We start from the raw sequence: 25676 nt of genomic DNA, 5'->3' as shown, positions 1-25676 counted from the left end.
TAAAAATCCATTGCGCATTAGAACCGCCCTAAAAATATTTTTATTTTGTATGCATTTGGTGTTGTATATCTTGATATTTTTTTGTTACGTACTTTTACTTTGATTAAGCTCGGAATAAAAAGAGGAGTGGTTTCTTCCCTGCAATCAATGAAAAGACATATCTCGTTTGTAAACCCATATCTATTCACGCAGTTAATCTAATTTCCATATGTTTTCGTATTCTTCAACTATTTGTGTTTTAAGTTCTTGAATCTGAACTACTATATGGATAACTCAAATGCGCAAACTCTTTTCAAAATGGTACACATTTGCATTTTAAAAACATCGTGGCGGTTTTGTTATCATTGTCGATTCACAACATGCAAGTAAACATGTAAAGGTTACATAGAACATTGACCATTGAAATTTGAACAGTGAGAATAAAATCGATCTTGTGACTCACTAGTCTACTCCACTCACTGTATATCTCCCTGTTAGTGAAAATGGTTGATGAGCGTGTTCTCACCCCCTCAGCTCTCCAGCAGGCTTTGGAGGATGCATGTTGGTTCAACCACGTATAGCTAGAGATGGCGTCGGTTGCACCTACGACCAACACATGCATGTCGTACGTAACGTGGCCCCATTACCCAATTAGCCAGCATGGGAACTAACGCAGAACATACCTCCAATGAAGTAACGCAGAACACCTAATAATTTTGCAATTACAATACCCATACGATCGAGGATGAATACATCATCATTACCATCTTCAGTTTGGTGGGCGTTGATCCAAAAAGATTTGGAGGTTTACTAGATCTGCCAAAAAGATGGTACTGTACTGTACGTCCCGAGCGCGTTGTTGGTGTTGATACGCGCAATAATCGACGTGCGCGTAGTCCTGGGGAGAATGATGTGTGGGTCGCTTTACTGCCCCACGGATGAGTCCGGTCGTCTCCGCTGCTCTCGAGAGATACTGCTAATCATGCATGTTCGCAGCTAGTGCAACGCGGACGAGGAGTGGTTAAGTTCCGATTGATCGAGCTGCCGTGCATGTGGTTCTGCCAGGTAGAAATGATTCCGTATTTCGTCCTCAAAACGTTAAACGGACGAATCATTACCTCCTCCGTTCCATATAGCTGTCGCTGATTTAGTTTTTTTTTATATGAAAGCATAGCTCCACTCGCCATTGCAACTTAATAAATAGAACCGGCGGGACCGCCTTCAAGAGATACCCCTCTGAATTAGTTGACGGCTTTGATGACTCAACGTGAATATTACGAAAAGAAGAGCGAGGGGAAGAGAGGGCATCCCTTGGCCCGATCATCCAATTCGCTCCGACGATCCAGGCAGCCTCTACATCTAAAGGATGCACATGCTTTTTTCTATTAGATTATTTAACAAATCCTTACATGCGAAATATAAAGATCAACTCTACTCAAATCCACCTTCCGAGCGACATTTTGTTTTACTTACAAAATTGATGAAGGGGGTGACAAAGAACAGGGTCTGACCTCACACCAACGCAAATCATCTAAAAAACTGAATGTTTTCCCAAGCCATCTATTGTCGAGTAAGAAGCGCAACCAGTCTAGCAAATCCTCAGCGTGCACCATTGTGCACGTCAAAGAATCGTCTCCGCTGTCTTCCGCGAACCCATCTCCAAGTACTTTCTCCAGCCCTAAATACGTGTCGTAGATTTAAGAAAAAATAGGGTAGAATATGTCTAGGTTCATTAAACACATGTGATAAGTATCTAGAGGAGGAAGAATTACTAAATCAAAGAAAACTAATGTATAGCGGAGGGAGTATCAAGTTGGTCCTTTCATTTGTCCATCGCCTTGATTACCCAGCCACCGGTCATCCGCTTAAGCAATGTACGCTGCTCCTTCATAACAAAAAATTAATTGCTTCATTGTTTTAGTCGAGTGCAATGCGATAGATCTTTCTTTAACATAAAGGTTGATTTATTATTTAAAAATATTAAGTATTACTAATACGACATGTCTCCGCATAACTGAGATGCACATGGCCGAACGAACATCCAAATGTGCAAAGATACGAAAGACACAAAAAGGGCAAATAATGGCAAACTCTTTCACCCTAATAAGTACTTTAAACCTATGATCCATCCCATTTAACCAGCTGTCAAAAATATTTGCAACGCGTAAGGTAGAACCTATTTGTACGAGGAAGAATAAGTGTTTACTAGTCTCGTCGTGATGACAAAGACATACTTTTTACATCCATGTCAATTACATTATACAAGGTTGTCTTTACTAAGAATTACCCCTCTACAAAGATACCATGCAAAAACCTTAATCTTTAGTAGTATCTTTATTTTCCAAAAATAAAATTATTATCACCGGGCATATCAGGCTGGATTAAAGCACTACACATGGAGTCCACACTTACGTTAGCTGGACCATAGCCAGGCGCTGAGCAAAGCATTCCAGGATCAATGAGATTAAACGTCACATTTGGAGGTGAAGTTTCCATCACCTTCGCTAATGTATCTGATTTGTAATGCACAATATTATACAATGCAGGATATTATTCTCGAAGAGTGGCTATGTGGCATTGCCAAGCTACTTGTCTTCCCATAACCTTATCTAAGATCCATTCTCGATGAAAAAAAGACTCATATGGAAGAAAAAAAATCTTTATCGCCATAAGGTCACTTCCTCTATTCCATAATTATTATGATAATTATAGTTTAATTCAAACTAAAACCACGACAAAAATATGAAACAGATGGGGTAGAATTAACAGGTCGGCAGCCAATTCTCTTGCCGAAATCAGACAGATCAGTTTATTGGCAAGAGGTATTGGCTTGGGCAAACTGGTGCTGCAAACCAAGCACACGCCCAACCCCAAATCTCTCCACCTGCCGTGGCGTGATTAACCCATGTAAGTACCCATTGACCAAGACATCGGCTTGAGGCTTCCACCGGCCAGTGACAGCGACCAGCTTTGTACTAGTACTTCATTTTTGTGGGTGGAATAGATGGCGCTTGCCAGGACAACGCACCCTCCTTGCAGCTACCGCTGGAAAGCCGCAAATCAGTTCCCCAAACTCAGAGAGCAAAGCAAAATTAGACAGGATGCGACTATCTGTGTCGGCCAACAAGATGGATCATCAGGCAGTTCTCACGAGTTATAGAGGTGGCTGCTAGACACTTGTACGACCGTGTAATCTTCTTGCCCCGACAGCGATCGATCTCCTTCTGGTAACCTAGAGTGGGACTAACAGTTGACGTTTATCCACCAACGACCAACACTCGATTTTTATAACGTGTTTGCATATATGGTCCCTTTTGATCTCTATTTTTGTTCTAGATGCGCCTTAGCATAGGGGGAAATCACCTTCAGTAGTAGTTTGACCACTCGTCGCACGTGTGGAACAATGTCAGTTTACGCCGACATTACCACCTACAGCAGTCGTGAGGATTTCCTACAGATGCAGCGATTTTGAACACGAGGTCTTGATTCGAGGCTGAATCGCTGGTGGGGTGCAGAAAACTCTCATGCCACACAACTTACTCCACACCTTCCGGGAAACCCTTCAGCTCTGCAGGCTCACAACCCTGTATTCTGCATCGATGATATGAACTGTTGGTAAACCATTTCGCTGTCACGGCAGAACAGGTGCTCCCATCAAACAACTTCCATAAGCAGATTAGAAATTCGGACAAACAACAGCAAACAACAAGTTCAGCGTGCAGGGCTGCGGAAATGTCTCGAACACCGCAGAAACGTGTTATTCTCAGCAGTAAACAGTCAAACTTCACAACACGTAACAGCTTAGCAAGTAGAAATCCAAATATGCCAGGACAAAATCCAATGCATCAATGAAATAAGGGCACAACTTCATCCAAAGATTACAAGTCACGAATATTAAGATTGACTAGATCACCGTGGAAAGCATAGCGCATGCAGGGTAGACTTTTATATTACATGAAAAGATCTCGTACAGAATTTTATGTTTGCACATACAATCACACCCTGAAAAACCTCAGTTAACCCGATTTATAAGCATTGTCAGAAGACATCGTTAACAGTAGGATAGGGCCCTAGGCTCAAAGCTGCAAAAATAATGCATGTTATCGTGCCCAAATTACAGAACATTAGTATACAAAAGGTATCACGGCACCAATGTTCCAGCCGTTCTCTGGAATAGCTACGTTAAAACAGTTGGGAGGAGAATCCTAGCAGAAGCATTTTGTACATGTCTTCCTGCATAGTCACAGGGGTTCAAACGAAGGGCATTGACAGACATGTAACATGTTCTTGTGGCAGGTATGGCTTGGTTCCGCTTTCCGCTATGACTCAGATACGTGTTACCCTTATGAGGCCACCCAGTTGAATATTTGTCACAAATCAAACCTTTGTAGCGAAGAGTCGGTGCGCAAAAATTAAGGGCGCCATTCACCAGCCAAATAACTACATCAGCTCAATCTAGCTACAGGTCCTCTGACATAGGATTTCCATCCTCCATCTTGTCATTAGCCTCAGCAGCCTTTTCTTCCTCTTTCTTGTCCTTGGTCTCATCAGCACTTCCTTCCACCATCTTGTCCTCGATAACCACATCAGCACTTCCTTCTACCATCTTGTCCTTAGCCTCATCAGCACTTTCTTCCACCATCTTGTCTTCGATAGCCACATCACCTGCCTCAACATTACCTTCATCCATCTTACTTGCTTCCTGCATCATGTCATCCTTTGCCTCAGCAGTATCTTCATCCATCTTGTCATTGTTTAACACAGCAGACGCGTCGCCATTTTCTTCCTCCATGCCCTCCTTCGTATTAGGCAAAACTATCCCACCATTGACAGTTTCAGGAGGGTTTGAAACAGCCTCTGTATGAGGTGCAAAATATTGCATTGATTGCATCTGTTGCAGAAAGAATGGAGGTCAGGTTGTCAATTTTTTAATATATCAAATTCGCAAAAAAATCAATATAAGCAGCATAATTAAATTTTACAAAGCAGAGGTTTGGTACTGGATAAATGTAGGGCAAAAGTACCTGACGAAGATGTTCCAGTCTGAAATTCACTAGGTGTCCAATATCTTCAACATCAGTAATATAATGAATATTTCCAGCTTCTCCCAAAGGTCGCTCTGTAAACGGGGTGCACTCTTCAAGATTCAAGGCAAGCTTATCTGGCCTTCGGAGTAGAAGCTGGAATGTTGGCTGCAATTCATAGCACTGTTCATACAGGGAACGGCGACAGAACACATACAAGCCCAGACGAGCACGAGACATAGCCACAATAAGTCTTCTGACATCACGAAGATGGCCCACAAATCGGGTCCGGACGAGAGATAATAAAATAAAATCATTTTGTTGACCCTGGAATTTGTCCACCGTGGTAACCTAAATAAAACATATCACAGTTAAATGTCTGCACAAAATAGTTGAAAACTGAACAAATGTTTGATTGACCTAATATAGCTGAATTACTGGATTGTTATAAATTACCTTGCAAGGTGGCTCAATGTTCCATGGCTTGCATCTTCTGTTGATAACATCACGGATAAGAAACTTCTGACCATTGTAAGTAGTTAATATTGAAATCTTATTGGCAGGGTATCCTATCAGACGCATATAAATATAAACACTAACAATATACTCAGCCTCCCCTTCATTCTGGTAGAACCAAGGAGAAGGAGCAGACTCGCCTCTGCCACGGTAATCAGGGACATCAACCAGCTGATACTCAAAAGAGAATCCAGAATTAGCTTTATGGAATATAGCTTCCTCACGTACATAAGGCAGATCTCCCAGTTCTCTGTATCTCCAGTTATAAAGTTCAGCAATACTAGGTCTGGCACGTCCCTGGGCATTGAGTTCAATGTAAGGCACACCAAGGCGAACAAACCTTGTAAAGAGACTCTGGTCCATGTGGCTGTACTTCTGAAAAGCCATGTTCTTCACAACAGGCGGTAACTGATGGTGATCACCAATTAAAATGCAACGTTTGAGACGAGCATGGCCATCTTCCTGTCGCTGAAGGAGCGTTGGTATAAAAGTTTCTATCTCCAATATCTGCGCACTTTCTTCCATCAGCAAATTGTCATATTTGAAACCCAGTTGAAGAAAGTCTCTTCTCTTCAATGCTGCATGGGTGCAAGTCATGGCAACAATCTTGGCTTGTTTAGTCATTAGATAATTTGCTCGCTCCGCTGTTGACTTTAGTAACTCAAAAGCCCTACACTCTTCCAGCTCTTGGAATATCGTGGAAAGATGCTTGAAACAACCTTTGGCTGCATGCATATCTTTCTCGAATGACTCACCAGTAAATATAGGTTGTGGGGTATCCGAAAAGAACTCGGAAAATGGAAAACGGTCTTTAACAAAAGTGGGATTCTCTTTGTTTGGCGCACAGGCAGCTAAGAATAGTTCCCAGCGGGCGTAAACATGTAATAACCAAAAATATGCAGCATTTTCACATGTGTAGCTCACATCTTCAGGAAGATGAAGGGATCTTGCCAGTTTTGCAACCTCACCAAGGAGCTCTAGTCGCCGAACCAGCATAGCATTGACACGACCTTGACGGCTAAAATCGAGATCAGTTGCCAACTCTTGCTCACCCTGACCAAGACGAAGAAGGTACCTCGCGGGCACATCCCTCTGAAGAACCAAGTTAACATCAGACAACCAGCCGAAAAACGAACATGCAACAAGACAATCAGAAAGCGTATGATATATTTCGATATGTAGATATATTGTTCATCGTGAAGTAAATCAAGTAACTCAGAACTCCAACAGTCAAAAAAAAATTAAAAACAAGTCAAGAAACAGCATTGCATCATATGTAGCACTATTTCATGGACATGAGCATACATAGTCATTTCATCTCGAGGCCCTCAACGACCAAGAGATTATCTCTACTTCTGTCCAAATTAAATTGATACAACATCCTATATAGCCAGGAACATAATAAGAAACGTGTATTTGAAAGGGATGGAAGCAAAATATTCAAGTCATTTCCAATCATATACTGTGACCGCCGCAGCTAGCAAGTAATCCATATTAAAGAACAGCATTGCATGGATCAAGCACAACTCATTTCCAATCTAGAGAAGTGCTACTGTATGTTTAAAATTCAGAGAATATCTGGCCCAGTCACAGTACCTGCATTATCTTCTCGAACAAGTCATTCAAAGCTTGATTGGAATGGGTAATAATCAGCGTTCTTTGTGAAGGACAGTTATGATACAGAACATTTAATATCTGCACAGCTGTATCTGTCTTTCCCGTACCAGGAGGACCAACAACCATTGTCAAACCAGGTTGAATACCAGATATTATAGCACCAATCTACAAATAGATAGTTACCATTCATGAGCAATCAAAAGCTTTAGTCGAATCAGATTTTCATTAATCTCAAAAGAAGCAGCATTTAATTACATACAAGTACAAAAATGCAAAATAATAGAAACTAATAAATAAATAAATAAAAATATTCAAGCCCAAACCAAGGAATCCTAGTGATCACTCCTACTAATTAGTACACAAACAGAAATCTAGAGAACATACGTAAATTATCCAAAGTGGCAAAATCTGTATTCATATTGGGAGTTCTTGAAGAGAAGTAGTGTTAGGTATCCCCCGGTAAGCCAATCATAGACTAGAAGTCAATGTTGCAATGCGGAGTTTAAAAGCTGAATTCTGGAAATGTGGAGTTTCCTGAATTTAATGTAGAAGTAAATCATAGATCATATTCAAATCCATTTTTTTGGTATTATATCCAATTCAAATGATCTTTTGTCATGCTAAAAGTATCACTAGTAGTTTTAGGTATCCCAGAATAAGTCAATAATATAACTACAAATAAATTTTCCAATTCTGGCCTTCCAGAAAAAAAATGATGGCCTGGGTGTAATAACTGGAAATGTTAAGTTTCCTTAATTGGATCTGCAGGTAACTCATACTCAAATCCAGTTTTTTGTCCACACCCAGCTCAAATGTTCTGTTCTCATGCTAAAAGTGTCAATACTAGCTGCTACAATCTAAATATGTCCTCCCTAATAACCACCCATTTACATGTTCGATTCGTCCAAGAGGTTGAATACACATAGGAAATGCTTAAAACATATCCTGGTAAGTTCTGTCTGGAGGATATGCACCAACTGAAAATGATGATTAAGCTGAGGATCTGAAACATACCTGAGTGGGTGTAAACCTCACTGAGTTCTGTTTAGGTTTATCTTGAGGATATGGCCCTGGATCAGCAGGAATGTAAGTCTCAACCCTTAGTTTTTCTTTCTTAGACCCTTCATCATCGACCATATTGTTCTTGCTTGTTATATCAGAGGAGTTTACATTGCCAGGCAAGGCATGACTAATTTCCCTCATTTTCTTGGACAACTTAATCCTGAAGGGAGGGCTTGGATGCATGTTTTCGGTACCATCAGTATTGATAAATGTGACCTAGGAATATTTTAAATCATTAGAATATTAAGGATTAAAGATATGAAAATGACGCCCACCTTGAGAAAACTAGATCAGATTATGCTGTTTACCTGGAAAGCTGGAAAGCTTTGCACCACATGCTCAGCATCAAGGAAAGTGTCCTTAAAATCGATAGTTTCCAGAAGATCGGGCATGTTTGTCCACTGCGCGGCAGAAGGATTTCCATAACCCAAGAATATGTTATGCAGCCATTCAGGAACTATACATGTTTCATTCATTAGATCACGTATAGATTCCAGGATTGCTTTAAAGTTATTCTCCTTGGGTTTCCTTCTCATTAGAATATTAAATGTGCCATACACATTTTCTCCATGTTTCTCTGCTACCTCAGTAGCATCAATGTGGTACTGTGCTGTATCTAAGGCAATTTTAACTGTACGAATCTCACCCTTGGGAGGTTTCCACTCATCTCTCTTTATCCTTCCTGTATAGTCATTCATGAGTCCTCCTTCCTCATCACGAATTTCAATCACCTCACATCCACGTACATATTGCAATCCTAGCCTTTCAGGCACAGTTGATTTTGCATCTTCCTCAGAGCTAAGAGGTTCAAAAGATGGGCGGATTGACAACAAAAATAACACGTCATGCTCTTTCAAACCATCCCACTCAGATTTTATCTGTGGTCTGTAGCTTGATATGCTAAAAGTAACATCAGCTGTTACAGCAGAAGGCTTAACTTCACCAATGTTAGGTTGCTTCACTTGTGTGATCCTAAATTCCTTGATTGGAACGGCCATCCTGGACCATCCACGAAAGCCAGTGTCTCCCTCATTATTGATATAAGCATGTAGATGAGGAACAGCTTCCTGAATATCTTCACGAATTTCATATGTTGATTCAAGACGAAAGAGATTGAAATTCCTCAACAAATAATCATGAAGTGTCAGAAACTGGAGATTGAGTTTTGGTAAGGCAAGACAGCCTTCTCCAGAATAATTGATGCTAGGAACAAGGCTCTCATCCCACATGATCTGTTCATTAGGATAAAGAGGAAGTGCATTAACTGCTTCTTTCTGTGATTGGCGCTTCTCAAAAAAAGCAACAAGGACCTCAATAAGGAAATCACGCCTTCCACTGCATGGATCCTCCTCCGAAATTATTTTAAGCTGTTCATAGAAAGAAATTAGTACTTCAAATTCCTGTTTTTCTTTTTCATACGAAAAATAATCTGATAAGTATGAGAAAATGATGAAACTACGAAGAGCGGTTTTAAAAGCTAAATTTACTTAAACATTCATACTTTACAGTGTCATTTAGTTGCGCGTGCAAGTAAATAATGGTTCTTGCCATAAACATGACTTCTCTACTTGACATCTGCTTTACATTATTTTACTTGATTATACATGTCCTTTAATCCCTATGGATAGTTAACTTCAGGAACATGTATAAAATGCTTTGTCGATTTATACAAGCAGTGGTTGCACAGATATGCTTCCTTTCTATCAAAAGTTTATGTTGAACAGCATAAAACTCAGAAAATATACCTTCTAAAAATGGGAAAAAAATACTTCCTTGACAAGTAGAAAGGAAAAATATATCTGGACTAATGCATGTCAAGGATACCAGGACAAATTTTGAAAGAGACAATAAGCAGAGAGAAATGAAGTAAGCATGTAAAATTGCTCACCTTATTGCAAACCAGATCTTGCAGTTCCACATCTGACAAGACAAGCAGCTTCTTTGTTAAATCAGCACGCTTATGAATTGAACCAATATTACACAAGGCAAGGTCTCGCAACTGCAACAATCAGAAAAATGGAGAGAAGATTAATATTTGCCTTCAGCAACACTAGTATTATCAGGAAATCAGTGTGAGCAAATTGCACCGCACCAATAACAAGGTACACACCTTAGGCACTTGTTTAAATGCTAGCAGCTGAAAAGCTTGGAAACGGGAATAATGAGCTTGCAAAACATCATCATCACTAAGCTGTGTTCCAGAGTGATCGTTGATCTCAAAGCCTTCATAGAACTGCAGCAAGTCCACCAATTGTGCAAAAAGGCGCCCTTTTCATGAGTATAGAGTGTGCTTAAGTGGCACTTAGCAACAACAGCGGTATCAGCGACTAGAGGCCTTAAAAATCTGTATATTGAACAACATTATTAGATAACATATATACATAATTGCATACAGAGACAAGCTAATGTTGCTAATACTGAGCAAGATTTAAGTGAACCAAGATATTTCACTTCATGGATGTAGTTACATGTTGCTAAAAAAAATATGAAATGACTTCACAAAGATGTTAAATGGGGTCAATGGAAAACATGCTTAGGTTTGAGTGCAAGAACCAAGGGAGGCACGAGTCAGCCATAAGGTTCTCTTCCCATGCCATATCTCAAGGCTCTGATGACCGATGCATCGCTGAGAAGAAAGGAGTCTAGATAACTTCTGATAATTATTTGATTGTCCAGATGCACGTGCATGAATCTCCTTGTGAAGAGACTACCAAATAAATCTTTGGCAAACTAAAAATATATATATCTTAGTGAGATCTTATTTCCTAACAAGAGTCTTACCAAATAGCTAATGCAGTTGCATCTCAATTATGAAACCAAAAGGTAACTATTCTATCATATCTAATCTGCAAGGCTGAGCAGTACTAGAGACCACAGCAGTTACATGGATATGAAAGGAACAATCACAAAAACAAATCACCAAATAATGTCCGGTTGTTAGTTGTCACACGACATGGATACAAGAAACAACAAAAAGATTGACACCGTACGAGTGAAATATGTTGATTTACAAAATGCTCATGGTGGAGAGAATCAGACACCTAACAACTTCTGTTTAGGACTTCATTCGATGCAAAAGGACTTCAAAAGTTGCATGGTCAAAAGAGACAGTTCTTCTTAATAATTGCACCTGTCCAAAAATTTGAATGGGCTGCCCCATTGACTTGAGAACTGAAAAATTATAGGTCCTAAAAGCTTATAAAAGTGGGTACATGCAATTGCACAAGGACTTGTAGGTTCAACCTACTTCAATCAGAAAAGGCAGAGTTGTGCAGATCGACTTCCCTGGATGTCAAGTTCTCAGGTTATTAGATCTAAATAAATGAGAACTCATGAAGGCTGAATAACCTAGAGTGCAATCTACTAGTTTGCTAATCAACGATGCTGCTTGATACTACCAGAGAAGTAACAAAAATGTATGCATACCTTCTCGTAGGAAGCTGGCTCAACATATCAATCAGAAATTCCATGAATCTTTCACAATACAAGACACTGGAATCATCAACCTGCCCACTAAGTGACTCGGTAAAGACAGATTCTTCACCACCATCTTGACTGGACAATATAACCTTTGAATCAAGAATCTACATAAGTATCACAGGTGCAGGTTAGCACAATTTATATCTAGTGACATCACAGTGAGTTCAATGAGTTCCGAAGGCACACCTCCAAAAATTCTTCAATTAGGTTCCTAAGGAACTTATTCTCAAGCATTTCTGAAGGATTACAAGGTTGGCCTGCCTTTTTTGCTTCCTTTGCTTCTTTTCTTTTGATTTTGGTCCACTTCTTAATTAATTCAGGATTAAGGCAAAGTTCCATCTGTAGATGTTTGAAGCATACATGAGAAACCATAAGAAGGGCGGAAAAGCTAACTTTTAGGAGAACTTAATTACCTGAAGCCGTCCAAAAGAGAGAGTATGCCACAACTTTAAGCTTACTACCTGGAGTATAGTTTCCCGGACAAGTTCATCCTCCAAACTCTGCAGTAAGGCATGAGTTAATGGGGCACAGATAGCATGCCCAAATTAAACAACAAACAGGATAAAAAAAATGAACAGCCTCTGCAGAGCTAGTTTTGAAGTCATTAGGGCACAGAGCCATAACATCAGACAACCGGTGCATAGATTCAATTCAATAGGAAGTTATGTAGAAATTCATGACAAACAACATAGCACCCCCACATTATGGCATTTGAAAGGTACTCATAATCCCTTTCAATTGAAATCAAAACATCTACATCTGACAAAAAAATATTCTAGTCAAAGCCTGTGATGGGTACCTGAAACGCGTTTATCATGAACAAGAGGTAATTTGTTTTCTCTGCCATACTAATGGTCCTATCCTGCAAGACAGCATAAGGATGAGAAGATTCAGAAAAGTGTGAGAAGATATATACGTAATTGTTTAAGGAAACATCCAAAATAAGAAGGTACCAATTGAATTAACACAGAAGATTCAGCATGAAACTGGACAAAACTACAAAAAAAAAGAAATACCAACAAGCATCTAACAAGATATCCATCTTAAATGGTGCTCCAAAGAAAATTTGAGAAACTGTCATCAGCAAAACAGCATCATTTCTGACTACCAAACTTCTCATGTTTTGTCAGCATAGCTAATATTACCAAGAACACAAAGAAAATTATTCAGGCCAGTAACTACTGACTGGATCTCATACACTCAAGCACAGGTACGGTGGCTGCAGCACACAAAATGTGTGTTGGCCGCACTGAGCTTGTTACTATAGTGATTGCTAGCAACCATCCTAACCAAATCTCACCCTGAAGGGATCTGATGACACGGCCTTCGTTGACAAGGTTTCACAGTAAAATCTACTTGAAGAGATAGATGAAGAACCAAAACTAAATTTCACTGGGTTGCTAATTATGCTACTCCAGCCTAAAGAGGCTCAGTTTTACTAGAGTACATGTGCGCTGCAGTGGAAGTATCTAAGGAGCAACTGGACAAGTGCAGCAGCAAATTGAACACAGACCTCATCCTTGAGCTTGAGAACCCGCCACAGGAAGCCTTTGAAGGCGTCCTTCCGGGTATGGAAACATGTCCACGCAGCCACATTCTCTCGAAACTGCACAGAAAATCCCACCCAGACCGCGTCAGCAGAAACCCTAGAAATAGGTCAGGCAAGTAAGCTGCCATTAATCGCTGCAATTCGGGCAAGGGTCGGACCTTCTCGTTGACCATGAGGATCATGGACATGATGTGCTCGAAGGACGCGTGGTCCGCGTCGAAGTGCGGCCAGAGGTAGTTCTCGAGGTACTGGCTGACCTCGAGGATCATGACACGCTGGAGCGGGACGGTCTTGCGGCCGCGGCCCACCACGCGGAGCTCCTTGTTGTAGATCTCCTTGACGAGGTCGGCGTCGAAGGCGGCGGCGGCGGCGGGCGGCGAGCCCCAGTGCTCGGCGGCGACGCAGGTGAGGCGGTCGCGCTGGATGTCGAGGAGCGTCATGGAGCCCCCGGTGGAGGCGGGCGCCGCCGCCGGAGGGGCATCGGCGGGGAGCGGGTACTCGGCGGCGCGCGGGTGCCGGAACTCGAAGACCCCCGTGCCGTAGACCTTCGGCATGGCTGGAGTCTGCGAGGTTTAGGGTTTGTGTGAGGGGGAGTAGTGAGGAACTGGTAGTTGCTGCCGGTAGTGGCGGCAGCCGGGAGGCGGTGGTGGAGGAGGCGGCGGCGGCGGCGGGGGAGAGATTTGAAAGGGGGGTTTAGCCGGACGCCTCCATCGTCGGAGTGGAGAGTGTAGACGGCGGAGGTGCGGAAGCTCTACGCTTGTTTCGCTTTAGCTCAAGGGCTTGTGTGGCCCGTAACATATCCGGGCCGTAGTCGGTTTGAGCCGGCCAGCGGCCCGAAGGGTCTTCTTTTTTCTGGTTGTGGCTTAGAGCAGAGCCCTAAAAACTCGAACTGAAAACCCAGTTCGAACTCGTGTTTACGAAATAACTGACGCAGAACTCGTAAATACAGGGTTTTTCATAGAATTCATATGCAACATATACAATAATCAATCATAATTAATCAAATAATCATCCAAATTATTACAACACATAAACAATACTCTGAACCAAAATATTACAGCAGTTTTGGGAAAATTGAACAAATGAAAAAATGTCTCAACCAAATTACAACAATTCTCGGAAAATTGGACAAATAAACAAATATCTCAACAATGGTACATGTGACAAACAAATGAATGGAATGGTAGGATCAAAGGCGACGGCCATGTCGTTGTCAGTGGTGCATCTTTAGATCATAACGAGTTGGGCATGGGTACTGGCATTCTCAATCTGCCGATGAGTTTCAAGGAAAGCTTCAATGCGATCCGGATTGCGTTGCGGTTTCAATCGGGTGCCAACATTATCATAGAAGCAGGGCAAGCTCAACTATCTTTCATCCTCGATGATCATGTTGTGAAGAATCACACAACATGTCATGATGTTGACAAGGTTTTTTTGTCCCAAAATCGCTGGGCCACGAACAATGGAAAATCTTGCTTGCAAAACACCAAAAGCTCTCTCAATGTCCTTGCGAGTTGCTTCTTGAGCTTTGGCAAATTCAGCTTCTATTCTATCTTGAGGATCCTTGACAGACTTAACAAAAGTTGTCCAATCCGGATAGATGCCATCGGCTAGGTAATATCCCATTGTGTACTCATTGTTCATAACCTTGTAGTTGCAGGTGGGTGCTTTCCCAACAAAGAGGATCTTTGTAGCATGTTGATATCATTGAGTGTCCCAAACCCAAAAAACAATGCCAAATCCGCAAATCTTGTGATGCAACGGCCTCAAGTACAATGGTTGCATCTTTGCTCTTGCCACAGTACTGTTCATGCCATGCATTTGGACAATTCTTCCATGTCCAATTCATACAATCAAGACTACCAAGCATGCACGGCCAACCTCTTTTCTCATTTATCTCCATCAATCGTTTGGTGCCATCCTCATTGGGAGCTCGAAGATAGGTTGGCCCAAACAACTTGATAACCAGGCGAGCAAATCTGCGCACCGACTCCGATGTAGTATCTTCGCTAATTCGAAAATACTCATCGGTGTAATCCGCGGGGATGTCATACGCAATGACCCTCATGGCAGCAGAGATTTTTTGGAATGCGCTGAAACCCATCACCCCGGCGGCATTTCTACGTTGCTTGAAGTAATTCGAATTGGCTTCGCAGGCCTTGACGATTCAGACGAACAAGCTACGCCACATGCAATACCTCCTACGGAATAGATGGGGCGGATAGGTAGGTACCTCGGTGAAGTAGTCCTCCATCAGCTGCCCGTGGCCGAGGAGGCGATTCCGCTAGATGTGGTTCCGGCCTATCACGGACACGCGCCTCCAATTCAGCAGCTTCGCGCGGTCCTCCAGCTCCTTGACAGAGAGAAGGAGCATGGTGGACTCCATCTCGTCATCCTGGAGCAGCTCGTCAAGGTCGGAATCGTCCGAGCTCGACGAATCCGACAGATTGACATCGACGAACTCGTCGCCCGAGCTCATCCTTGATTTGGACGAAGCGGCGGCGGCACCCGAAGTTGGGCGAGGAATAGCGGGCGGGGTGCGGGGTGACCTGCGCTAGCTCCGGGATGTGGGGCTCGGGCGAATCGGGCGGTGCGGCGGCGGAGTGTGGTGGCGGCGCGGGAGGGAGAGAGTGAGCAGTTGCGTCAGCTGATATTTCAGCGCGCCCTAGATATGGATCGAGCGTTTGGTGCGCTCCAGTAACCCCTACAAATACAGGCCGATTTGGGTTTTCAGTCTCGGAAAAAAGTTTTTCGGTTTTGGCCCTTTTACGGTACCTGATCGGCGCCATTTTTCAGCCCGAACCCTTAACTGGCGGTTATTTTTCGGTTTTGGCCCATTTACGGGCTCTGCTAGAGATGCTCTTAGGGCATCTCCAACGCGACGCAAATCGGACGCCCAAATTGTCCGCGTGCGTTCGTTTGCATCGCCCCGCGGACGCGAAAATGACTGTTTTTGTCCGCATGTCCGTTTCCGCCTGGGGGTGCCTCCAGCGGCCCGACGAATTTGCGCGTTAGCATGAATTAGGATGTTTGAAAACAACAAAATAAACAGTGTCAATGAAGTCATAGTTATTACATCCAAATTTTAAAAAGTCTACATGAAAATAACATTGTATTCCTCTAGGCATTATCTTCATGGTCAGCCAATGCCCACTGATGCTCAATCAGATCCATCTGCATGCGTTTGCACACGGCCTCGCCAGTGACTTCTACATTCATATGTAGATAGTCCTCCCAAGATAATGCCCCATGGATTGGCGTAACCAGCTCATCTTGGAAATCCTAGTGGTTTTCATTGCGGTCATCGGGACGCTCGTTCTCAACGATCATGTTGTGCATGATCACGCATCATGTCATCACCTCATGCATGGTCTTCAGCGACTATGTTCTTGTCGGGTGACGAACAATTTCTCACCGAGCTTGGAGCACACCAAATCATCGCTCCGCATCTTTCCTGCAAGCCTCTTGCATCTTGGCAAACCTCCTCGTCTTCTCCGAGTTTGGATTATGGACAGTCTTCACCAGTGTGGCCCGTTCAGGGTAGATGCATCAGCAAGATAATATGTCTTGTCATATGCATTTCCATTGACTTTGTAGCTCAGCTTTGCCTTCCATAAGCCTGTTGAAAATCGGTGATCGTGCAACACATTGATGTCGTTGTTGGAACCGGCCATGCCAAAAAATGAATGCCAAATCTATAAATCTTGAGATATGACAGCTTCAAGAATGACAGTCCGTCCCTCTGCATGCCCGCTGTACTGACCTTGCCATCCAAATGGAAAGTTCTTCCACTTCTAGTGCATGCAATCTATGTTGTCAATCATTCCTGCCATCCAAATGGACAGTTCTTCCACTCTAGACTCATTGATAGACAACAGCCGCCTTGTATCCTCAACAGTTGGCTCCCTACAGTAATGTTGTCCGAACACGGAAATCACGGCTCGGCAAAACCTGTACATGGACTCAAGGCAGGTGCTCTCACCCATTCGAAGATACTCATCGAATATATCAGCAGCCATTCCATATGATAGCATGCGAATAGCTGCGGAGCATTTTTTGGTAGGAGGTGTGCATTGGGCCTGCATTGGAAGTAGGGGCCGTAGTTTCTGACGCCCCGTGGAATGACCATGAACAGGTCCCTTGACATCCTGTACTGGCACCGCAACATTTTTTCCTTGAACACCAGATCGGTGCGGTGGAAGTAGTCCTTGTGGAGCCGGAGGTGCCCTTCCACTCTATTGCGTGACATGTTTTTTGAGCGGCCCTTGACTGAGCCCCTGTGTACCGGCGTCTGGCTTGAATTGTACTCCTGGAGGATGGAGGCCGCAGCAGTAGCCAATATCTGCGTCGACTGATCAGACTCCTCGTCGGAAGAGGAGTCAACAACCTCCGTGCGGAACTTGTCCAACATCTGCCACATGTCCATCTACGTGGGTACGAACTGCAGATCAATGGTCGCGCACAATAGCGCTGAAAACACGAGTAAGAAACCTACCGGCGCAATTGACCGAACAGGTTGTGGGCGGCGAGGCCGGGCGGCGCAACCGGCAAAGTTTGGCCCCAAAACAGGCGACAGGTGCACACCAGAGCCTACCCCGACTACGATCCTGCTCTCGTGCGCGGTGCGAATCGAGCCAACGACGAGTACTGTGGCGGGACGGCGGCGGGTGGGGTTGGGGTGGTGGCGTCGCACTAGGGCAGCAAAGAAGGGGAAAAGAAGCAAATCGAAGCTCTTGATTTCGCTGTCCCTGACATGCGGGGCCGGGTAAGAAAAGGAGGACGCGTACGACGCAAACATGGCGCATATTTGGGCCAGGTTTGCGTCGTCGTGGATGGCCCGGTCACTTTGCGTTGCCCCGCTGGAGCAGGGCCCAGACGTATTTTCGGTCTCCAAAGATGCAAACGGTCGCTCAGCGTCCGTTTGCGTCACTCCATTGGAGATGCCCATATTATCCACGCTGGTCCATTTGGATTGGGGTCGCCGCAGCGGCTGGACGCATTTGTTTCCAACAAATTTAAATTTAGATAGAAAATATTGCGTCGGCTTCATCCTCTACATGGTTCATGTTAGTGAAAAGTTGAGAAAACCTAAACTACATACTTATGTTGACTTTCGATAGGCTTCTGCTCATCGATGTTGTCGTCGCCACTATCGATGTGGTAGTGCTTACGCTAGGATGTATCGTCGAACACCTTTACCTTGAGCTTGTTGTTGCCTTCCGACCAGAAGTTCACCACACAGCCGACCTTCAGGTTATCGACGCAGGCGGACTTCTCCATTCCAATGTGGAGAAACATCCGGTCTTGACGCGCCAGGAAGGCGAAGCGGCCGCGGTCGCTGCTAAGCGGGCCCGAGGGAGAACAATATGGACACGAGCGTTGATCGTGTTTTGTTCGCAGTGATGCATTTCGAGCCCAAAATTGGGCTGGTAATGCCTCGCCGCGAACAGATCGATCACTTTGTGGTGGCTTTGATGGGCTGGAGGGAAACCCCTTTTTTGTCCACACCAACTTAAACGGACACTTCTGGTCCTTTGCGTCGGGCGCTGGAAATGCCCTAATTTCTCCTTGCGCGAGCTCACCATCCATCCACGTTCCACTCAGTCCCAACCGAGAACCCAAAGAGAGAACAAAGCTGACCGAAGAGCTAATTCGAGAAAATTTTGGGAGTATCCATGGTGCCTTGTCATGCGCCCGTAGGCAAGCGGAATGGTGCCCCACCACACGGATCAGGAGGATCCATGGTCCCGAACGAAGTCCAAACTGGAAGGCGAGGATATCAGAAGTTCCTGGGGACTTGCATCTTTTGTATCCTCCTCGAAGAAAGCTGGTCATTGATACGTCTCCAACGTATCGATAATTTCTTGTGTTCCATGCCACATTATTGATGTTATCTACATGTTATATGCACACTTTATGTCATATTCGTGCATTTTCTGGAACTAACCTATTAACAAGATGCCGAAGTGCCGGTTCTGTTTTACGCTGTTTTTGGTTTCGAAATCCTAGTAACGAAATATTCTCGGAATCGGTCGAAATCAACGCCAAAGATCTTAGAATCCCCGGAAGCATCCAGAACACACGAGAGGGACCGGAGGGGGGCACGGAGCCCACCACACCATACCGCGGCGCGGCCTAGGGGGGCCGCGCCCCCTAGGGTTTGGCCAGCCCTTCGACCCTCCGGCGCCGCCTCTTCGCCTATAAAAAGCCCCTGGACCTAAAAACCTCGGGCGTTCGACGAAAACCACGAAAACCTTCCGGAGCCGCCGCCATCGCGAAGCCAAGATCCGGGGGACAGGAGTCTCTGTTCGGCACCCTGCCGGAGCGGGGAAGTGCCCCGGAAGGCTTCTCCATCGACACCGCTGCCATCTCCACCGCCATCTTCATCACCGTTGTCGCTCCCATGAGGAGGGAGTAGTTCTCCATCGAGGCTCGGGGCTGTACCGGTAGCTATGTGGTTCATCTCTCTCCTATGTGTTTCAATACAATAATCTCATGAGCTGCCCTACATGATTGAGATTCATATGATGATGCTTGTAATCTAGATGTCATTATGCTAGTCTAGTGAGTTTTACTTATGTGATCTCCGGAGACTCCTAGTCCCACGTGTGTAAAGGTGACGAGTGTGTGCACCGTGTGGGTCTCTTAGGCTAGATTTCACAGAATACTTATTCACTCGTTGAATGGCATAGTGAGGTGCTTATTTATATCTCTTTATGATTGCAATGTGTTTGTATCACAATTTATCTATGTGCTACTCTAGTGATGTGTTATTAAAGTAGTTCTATTCCTCCTGCACGTGTGTAATGGTGACGAGTGTGTGCACCGTGTTAGTACTTGGTTTGTGCTATGATCATGATCTCTTGTAGATTATGGAGTTAACTATTGCTATGATAATATTGATGTGATCTATTCCTCCTACATATGCATGAAGGTGACGAGTGTGCATGCTATGCTAGTACTTGGTTTAGTAGCGTTGATCTATCTTACACTAAAGGTTACTAAAACATGAGCATTATTGTGGAGCTTGTTAACTCCGGCATTGAGGGTTCGTGTAATCCTACGCAATGTGTTCATCATCCAACAAAAGTGTAGAGTATGCATTTATCTATTCTGTTATGTGATCAATGTTGAGAGTGTCCACTAGTGAAAGTGTAATCCCTAGGCCTTGTTCCTAAATACTGCTGAGTTACTACTGCTTGTTTCTTGTTTTCTTGCGTTACTACTGTCTGCAATACCACCACCATCAACTACACGCCAAGCACTTTTACGGCACCGTTGCTACTGCTCATACTTATTTATACCACCTGTATTTCACTATCTCTTCGCCGAACTAGTGCACCTATTAGGTGTGTTGGGGACACAAGAGACTTCTTGCTTTGTGGTTGCGGGGTTGCATGAGAGGGATATCTTTGACCTCTTCCTCCACTGAGTTCGATAAACCTTGGGTATCCACTTAAGGGAAACTTGCTGCTGTTCTACAAACCTCTGCTCTTGGAGGCCCAACACTGTCTACAGGAAAGGAGGGGGAACGTAGACATCAAGCACTTTTACGGCGCCGTTGCCGGTGAGGAAAGGTAAAAAGGCTCTCATACTACGGTCTCGGGTAAAGTATTTTTACGGCGCCGTCGTGTGTGTGCTCGAAGCTATTTCCTTTAGATCCTGCAATTGCATCTTTTTGTTTCTTGTTTACACTAGTTTGGCATAATGTACAAGAGTGAGCTTCTTGTTCTATTTCCCGATTTAAAACATGGATTGTTTGATGCGAAAATTAAAAAACCTATGAAATCTTATTTGCATGCTGGTAGTAATATTAGTATGAACGCTTTGAACACCATTGTTGATAATGATATAGAAAGTTCTAAGCTTGGGGAAGCTGGTTTGCATTATATTTTTAGTCCCCCAAGCATTGAGGAGAAAATTTTCTTTGATGATACTTTGCCTCCTATTTCGATGATGATAATGATAGTGGTCTTTTTGTGCCACCTACTATGGAGAGTAAATTTTGTTGTGATTATACTATGCCTCCTACACTTGATGAGAATAATAATGATAGCTACTTTGTTGAATTTGCTCCCACTACAACTAATAAAATTGATTATGCTTATGTGGAGAGTAATAATTTTATGCATGAGACTCATGATAAGAATGCTTTATGTGATAGTTATATTGTTGAGTTTGCTCATGATGCTACTGAAAGTTATTATGAGAGAGGAAAATATGGTTGTAGAAATTTTCATGTTACTAAAATGCCTCTCTATGTGCTGAAATTTTTGAAGCTATACTTGTTTTATCTTCCTATGCTTGTTACTTTGCTCTTCATGAACTTGTTTATTTACAAGATTCCTATGCATAGGAAGCATGTTAGACTTAAATGTGTTTTGAATTTGCCTCTTGATGCTCTCTTTTGCTTCAAATACTATTTCTTGCGAGTGCATCATTAAAGCTCGCTGAGCCCATCTTAATGGCTAAAAAGAAAGAACTTCTTGGGAGATAACCCATGTGCTATTTTGCTACAGTACTTTGTTTTTATTTTGTGTCTTGGAAGTTGTTTACTACTATATCAACCTCTCCTTATCTTAGTTTTGTGTTTTGTTGTGCCAAGTAAAGTCTTTGATAGTAAAGTAAGTACTAGATTTGGATTACTGCGCAGAAACAGATTTCTTTGCTGTCACGAATCTGGGTCTAATTCTCTGCAGGTAACTCAGAAACTTATGCCAATTTACGTGAGTGATCCTCAGATATGTACGCAACTTTCATTCAATTTGAGCATTTTCATTTGAGCAAGTCTGGTGGCCTAATAAAATCCATCTTTACGGATCGTTCTGTTTTGACAGATTCTGCCTTTTATTTCGCATTGCCTCTTTTGCTATGTTGGATGAATTTCTTTGATCCATTAATGTCCAGTAGCTTTATGCAATGTCCAGAAGTGTTAAGAATGATTGTGTCACCTCTGAACATGTTAATTTTTATTGTCCACTAACCCTCTAATGAGTTGTTTCGAGTTTGGCGTGGAGGAAGTTTTCAAGGGTCAAGAGAGGAGGATGATATACTATGATCAAGGAGAGTGAAAGCTCTAAGCTTGGGGATGCACCCGGCGGTTCACCCCTGCACATTCTAAGAAGACTCAAGCGTCTAAGCTTGGGGATGCCCAAGGCATCCCCTTCTTCATCAACAAATTATCAGGTTCCTTCTCTTGAAACTATATTTTTATTCGGCCACATCTTATGTACTTTGCTTGGAGCGTCTGTTTGTTTGTTTCTATTTTTGTTTGTGTTTGAATAAATTGGATTACATCATGCTTGTGTGGGAGAGAGACACGCTCCGCTGGTTCGAATGAACACATGTGTTCTTAGCTCATAATATTCATGGCGAAGTTTCCTCTTCGTTAAATTGTTATATGGTTGGAATTGGAAAATGATACATGTAGTAATTGCTATAATGTCTTGGGTAATGTGATACTTGGCAATTGTTGTGCTCATGTTTAAGCTCTTGCATCATATACTTTGCACCTATTAGTGAAGAATACATAGAGCATGCTAAAATTTGGTTTGCATAATTGGTCTCTCTAAAGTCTAAATAATTTCTAGTATTGAGTTTTGAACAACAAGGAAGACGGTGTAGAGGCTTATAATGTTTTCAATATGTCTTTTATGTGAGTTTTGCTGCACCGGTTCATCCTTGTGTTTGTTTCAAATAAGCCTTGCTAGCCTAAACCTTGTATCGAGAGGGAATACTTCTCATGCATCCAAAATACTTGAGCCAACCACTATGCCATTTGTGTCCACCATACCTACCTATACTACATGGTATTTTCCCGCCATTCCAAAGTAAATTGCTTGAGTGCTACCTTTAAAATTCCATCATTCACCTTTGCAATATATAGCTCATGGGACAAATAGCTTAAAAACTATTGTGGTATTGAATATGTACTTATGCACTTTATCTCTTATTAAGTTGCTTGTTGTGCGATAACCATGTTTACTGGGGAACGCCATCAACTCATTGTTGAATTTCATGTGAGTTGCTATGCATGTTCATCTTGTCGGAAGTAAGGGCGATCTACACTGAGTTGAATGGTTTGAGCATGCATATTGTGAGAGAAGAACATTGGGCCGCTAACTAAAGCCATGATCCATGGTGGAAGTTTCAGTTTTGGACAAACATCCTCAAATCTCTAATGAGAAAAGAATTAATTGTTGTCAAATGCTTAAAGCATTAAAAGAGGAGTCCATTATCCGTTGTCTATGTTGTCCCGGTATGGATGTCTAAGTTGAGAATAATCAAAAGCGAGAAATCCAAATGCGAGCTTTCTCCTTAGACCTTTGTACAGGCGGCATAGAGGTACCCCTTTGTGAAACTTGGTTAAAGCATATGTATTGCGGTGATAATCCGGGTAGTCCAAGCTAATTAGGACAAGGTGCGGGCACTATTGGTACACTATGCATGAGGCTTGCAACTTATAAGATATAATTTACATGATGCATATGCTTTATTACTACCGTTGACAAAATTGTTTCATGTTTTCAAAATCAAAGCTCTAGCACAAATATAGCAATCGATGCTTTTCCTCTTTGAAGGACCATTCTTTTACTTTCAATGTTGAGTCAGTTCACCTATCTCTCTCCACCTCAAGAAGCAAACATTTGTGTGAACTGTGCATTGATTCTTACATACTTGCTTATTGCATTTGTTATATTGCTCTGCATTGACAACTATCCATGAGATATACATGTTACAAGTTGAAAGCAACCGCTGAAACTTAATCTTCCATTGTGTTGCTTCAATGTCTTTACTTTGAATTATTACTTTATGAGTTAACTCTTATGCAAGACTTATTGATGCTTGTCTTGAAGTGCTATTCATGAAAAGTCTTTGCTTTATGATTCAGTTGTTTACCCATGTCATATACATTGTTTTGATCGCTGCATTCACTACATATGCTTTACAAATAGTATGATCAAGTTTATGATGGCATGTCACTCCGGAAATTATCTTTGTTATCGTTTTACTCGCTCGGGACGAGCAGAACTAAGCTTAGGGATGCTGATACGTCTCCAACGTATCGATAATTTCTTGTGTTCCATGCCACATTATTGATGTTATCTACATGTTATATGCACACTTTATGTCATATTCGTGCATTTTCCGGAACTAACCTATTAACAAGATGCCGAAGTGCCGGTTCTCGTTTTCTGCTGGTTTTGGTTTCAGAAATCCTAGTAACGAAATATTCTCGGAATCGGTCGAAATCAACGCCAAAGATCTTAGAATCCCCGGAAGCATCCAGAACACACGAGAGGGACCAGAGGGGGGGCACAGGCCCACCACACCATACCCTGGCGCGGCCTAGGGGGGGCCCGCGCCCCCCTAGGGTTTGGCCAGCCCTTCGACCCTCTGGCGCCGCCTCTTCGCCTATAAAAAGCCCCTGGACCTAAAAACCTCGGGGCGTTCGACGAAACCACGAAACCTTCCCGCAGCCGCCGCCATCGCGAAGCCAAGATCCGGGGACAGGAGTCTCTCGTTCCGGCACCTGCCGGAGCGGGGAAGTGCCCCGGAAGGCTTCTCCATCGACACCGCTGCCATCTCCACCGCCATCTTCATCACCGCTGCTCGCTCCCATGAGGAGGGAGTAGTTCTCCATCGAGGCTCGGGGCCGTACCGGTAGCTATGTGGTTCATCTCTCTCCTATGTGTTTCAATACAATAATCTCATGAGCTGCCCTACATGATTGAGATTCATATGATGATGCTTGTAATCTAGATGTCATTATGCTAGTCTAGTGAGTTTTACTTATGTGATCTCCGGAGACTCCTAGTCCCACGTGTGTAAAGGTGACGAGTGTGTGCACCGTGTGGGTCTCTTAGGCTAGATTTCACGGAATACTTATTCACCGTTGAATGGCATAGTGAGGTGCTTATTTATATCTCTTTATGATTGCAATGTGTTTGTATCACAATTTATCTATGTGCTACTCTAGTGATGTGTTATTAAAGTAGTTCTATTCCTCCTGCACGTGTGTAATGGTGACGAGTGTGTGCACCGTGTTAGTACTTGGTTTGTGCTATGATCATGATCTCTTGTAGATTATGGAGTTAACTATTGCTATGATAATATTGATGTGATCTATTCCTCCTACATATGCATGAAGGTGACAAGTGTGCATGCTATGCTAGTACTTGGTTTAGTAGCGTTGATCTATCTTACACTAAAGGTTACTAAAACATGAGCATTATTGTGGAGCTTGTTAACTCCGGCATTGAGGGTTCGTGTAATCCTACGCAATGTGTTCATCATCCAACAAAAGTGTAGAGTATGCATTTATCTATTCTGTTATGTGATCAATGTTGAGAGTGTCCACTAGTGAAAGTGTAATCCCTAGGCCTTGTTCCTAAATACTGCTGAGTTACTACTCGCTTGTTTACTTGTTTTATCTGCGTTACTACTGC

General features: G+C 43.0%; 1 protein-coding gene across 1 annotated transcript; it reads right to left on the bottom strand.

Annotated features, from left to right (window-relative positions):
• Nucleotides 1-3910: 3910 nt before the first annotated feature.
• LOC124702552 (RNA helicase aquarius-like) lies at nt 3911-13931 on the bottom strand. Its single transcript, XM_047234704.1, is given in 15 exon segments — nt 3911-4870; nt 5004-5354; nt 5460-6611; nt 7116-7301; nt 8151-8414; nt 8507-9565; nt 10087-10197; nt 10309-10463; nt 10466-10542; nt 11625-11782; nt 11865-12017; nt 12092-12178; nt 12478-12540; nt 13192-13284; nt 13386-13931. Coding segments are annotated over 15 exon segments (4737 nt in total). The 5' UTR covers nt 13782-13931; the 3' UTR covers nt 3911-4438.
• Between the last annotated feature and the right edge of the window lie 11745 nt (nt 13932-25676).

This window comes from Lolium rigidum, chromosome 3 (assembly GCF_022539505.1).
Source record: "Lolium rigidum isolate FL_2022 chromosome 3, APGP_CSIRO_Lrig_0.1, whole genome shotgun sequence".
Classification (NCBI taxonomy): domain Eukaryota; kingdom Viridiplantae; phylum Streptophyta; class Magnoliopsida; order Poales; family Poaceae; genus Lolium; species Lolium rigidum.
Note: the sequence above shows the minus strand (reverse complement) of the source record. Positions and strands in the feature narration are given on the sequence as shown.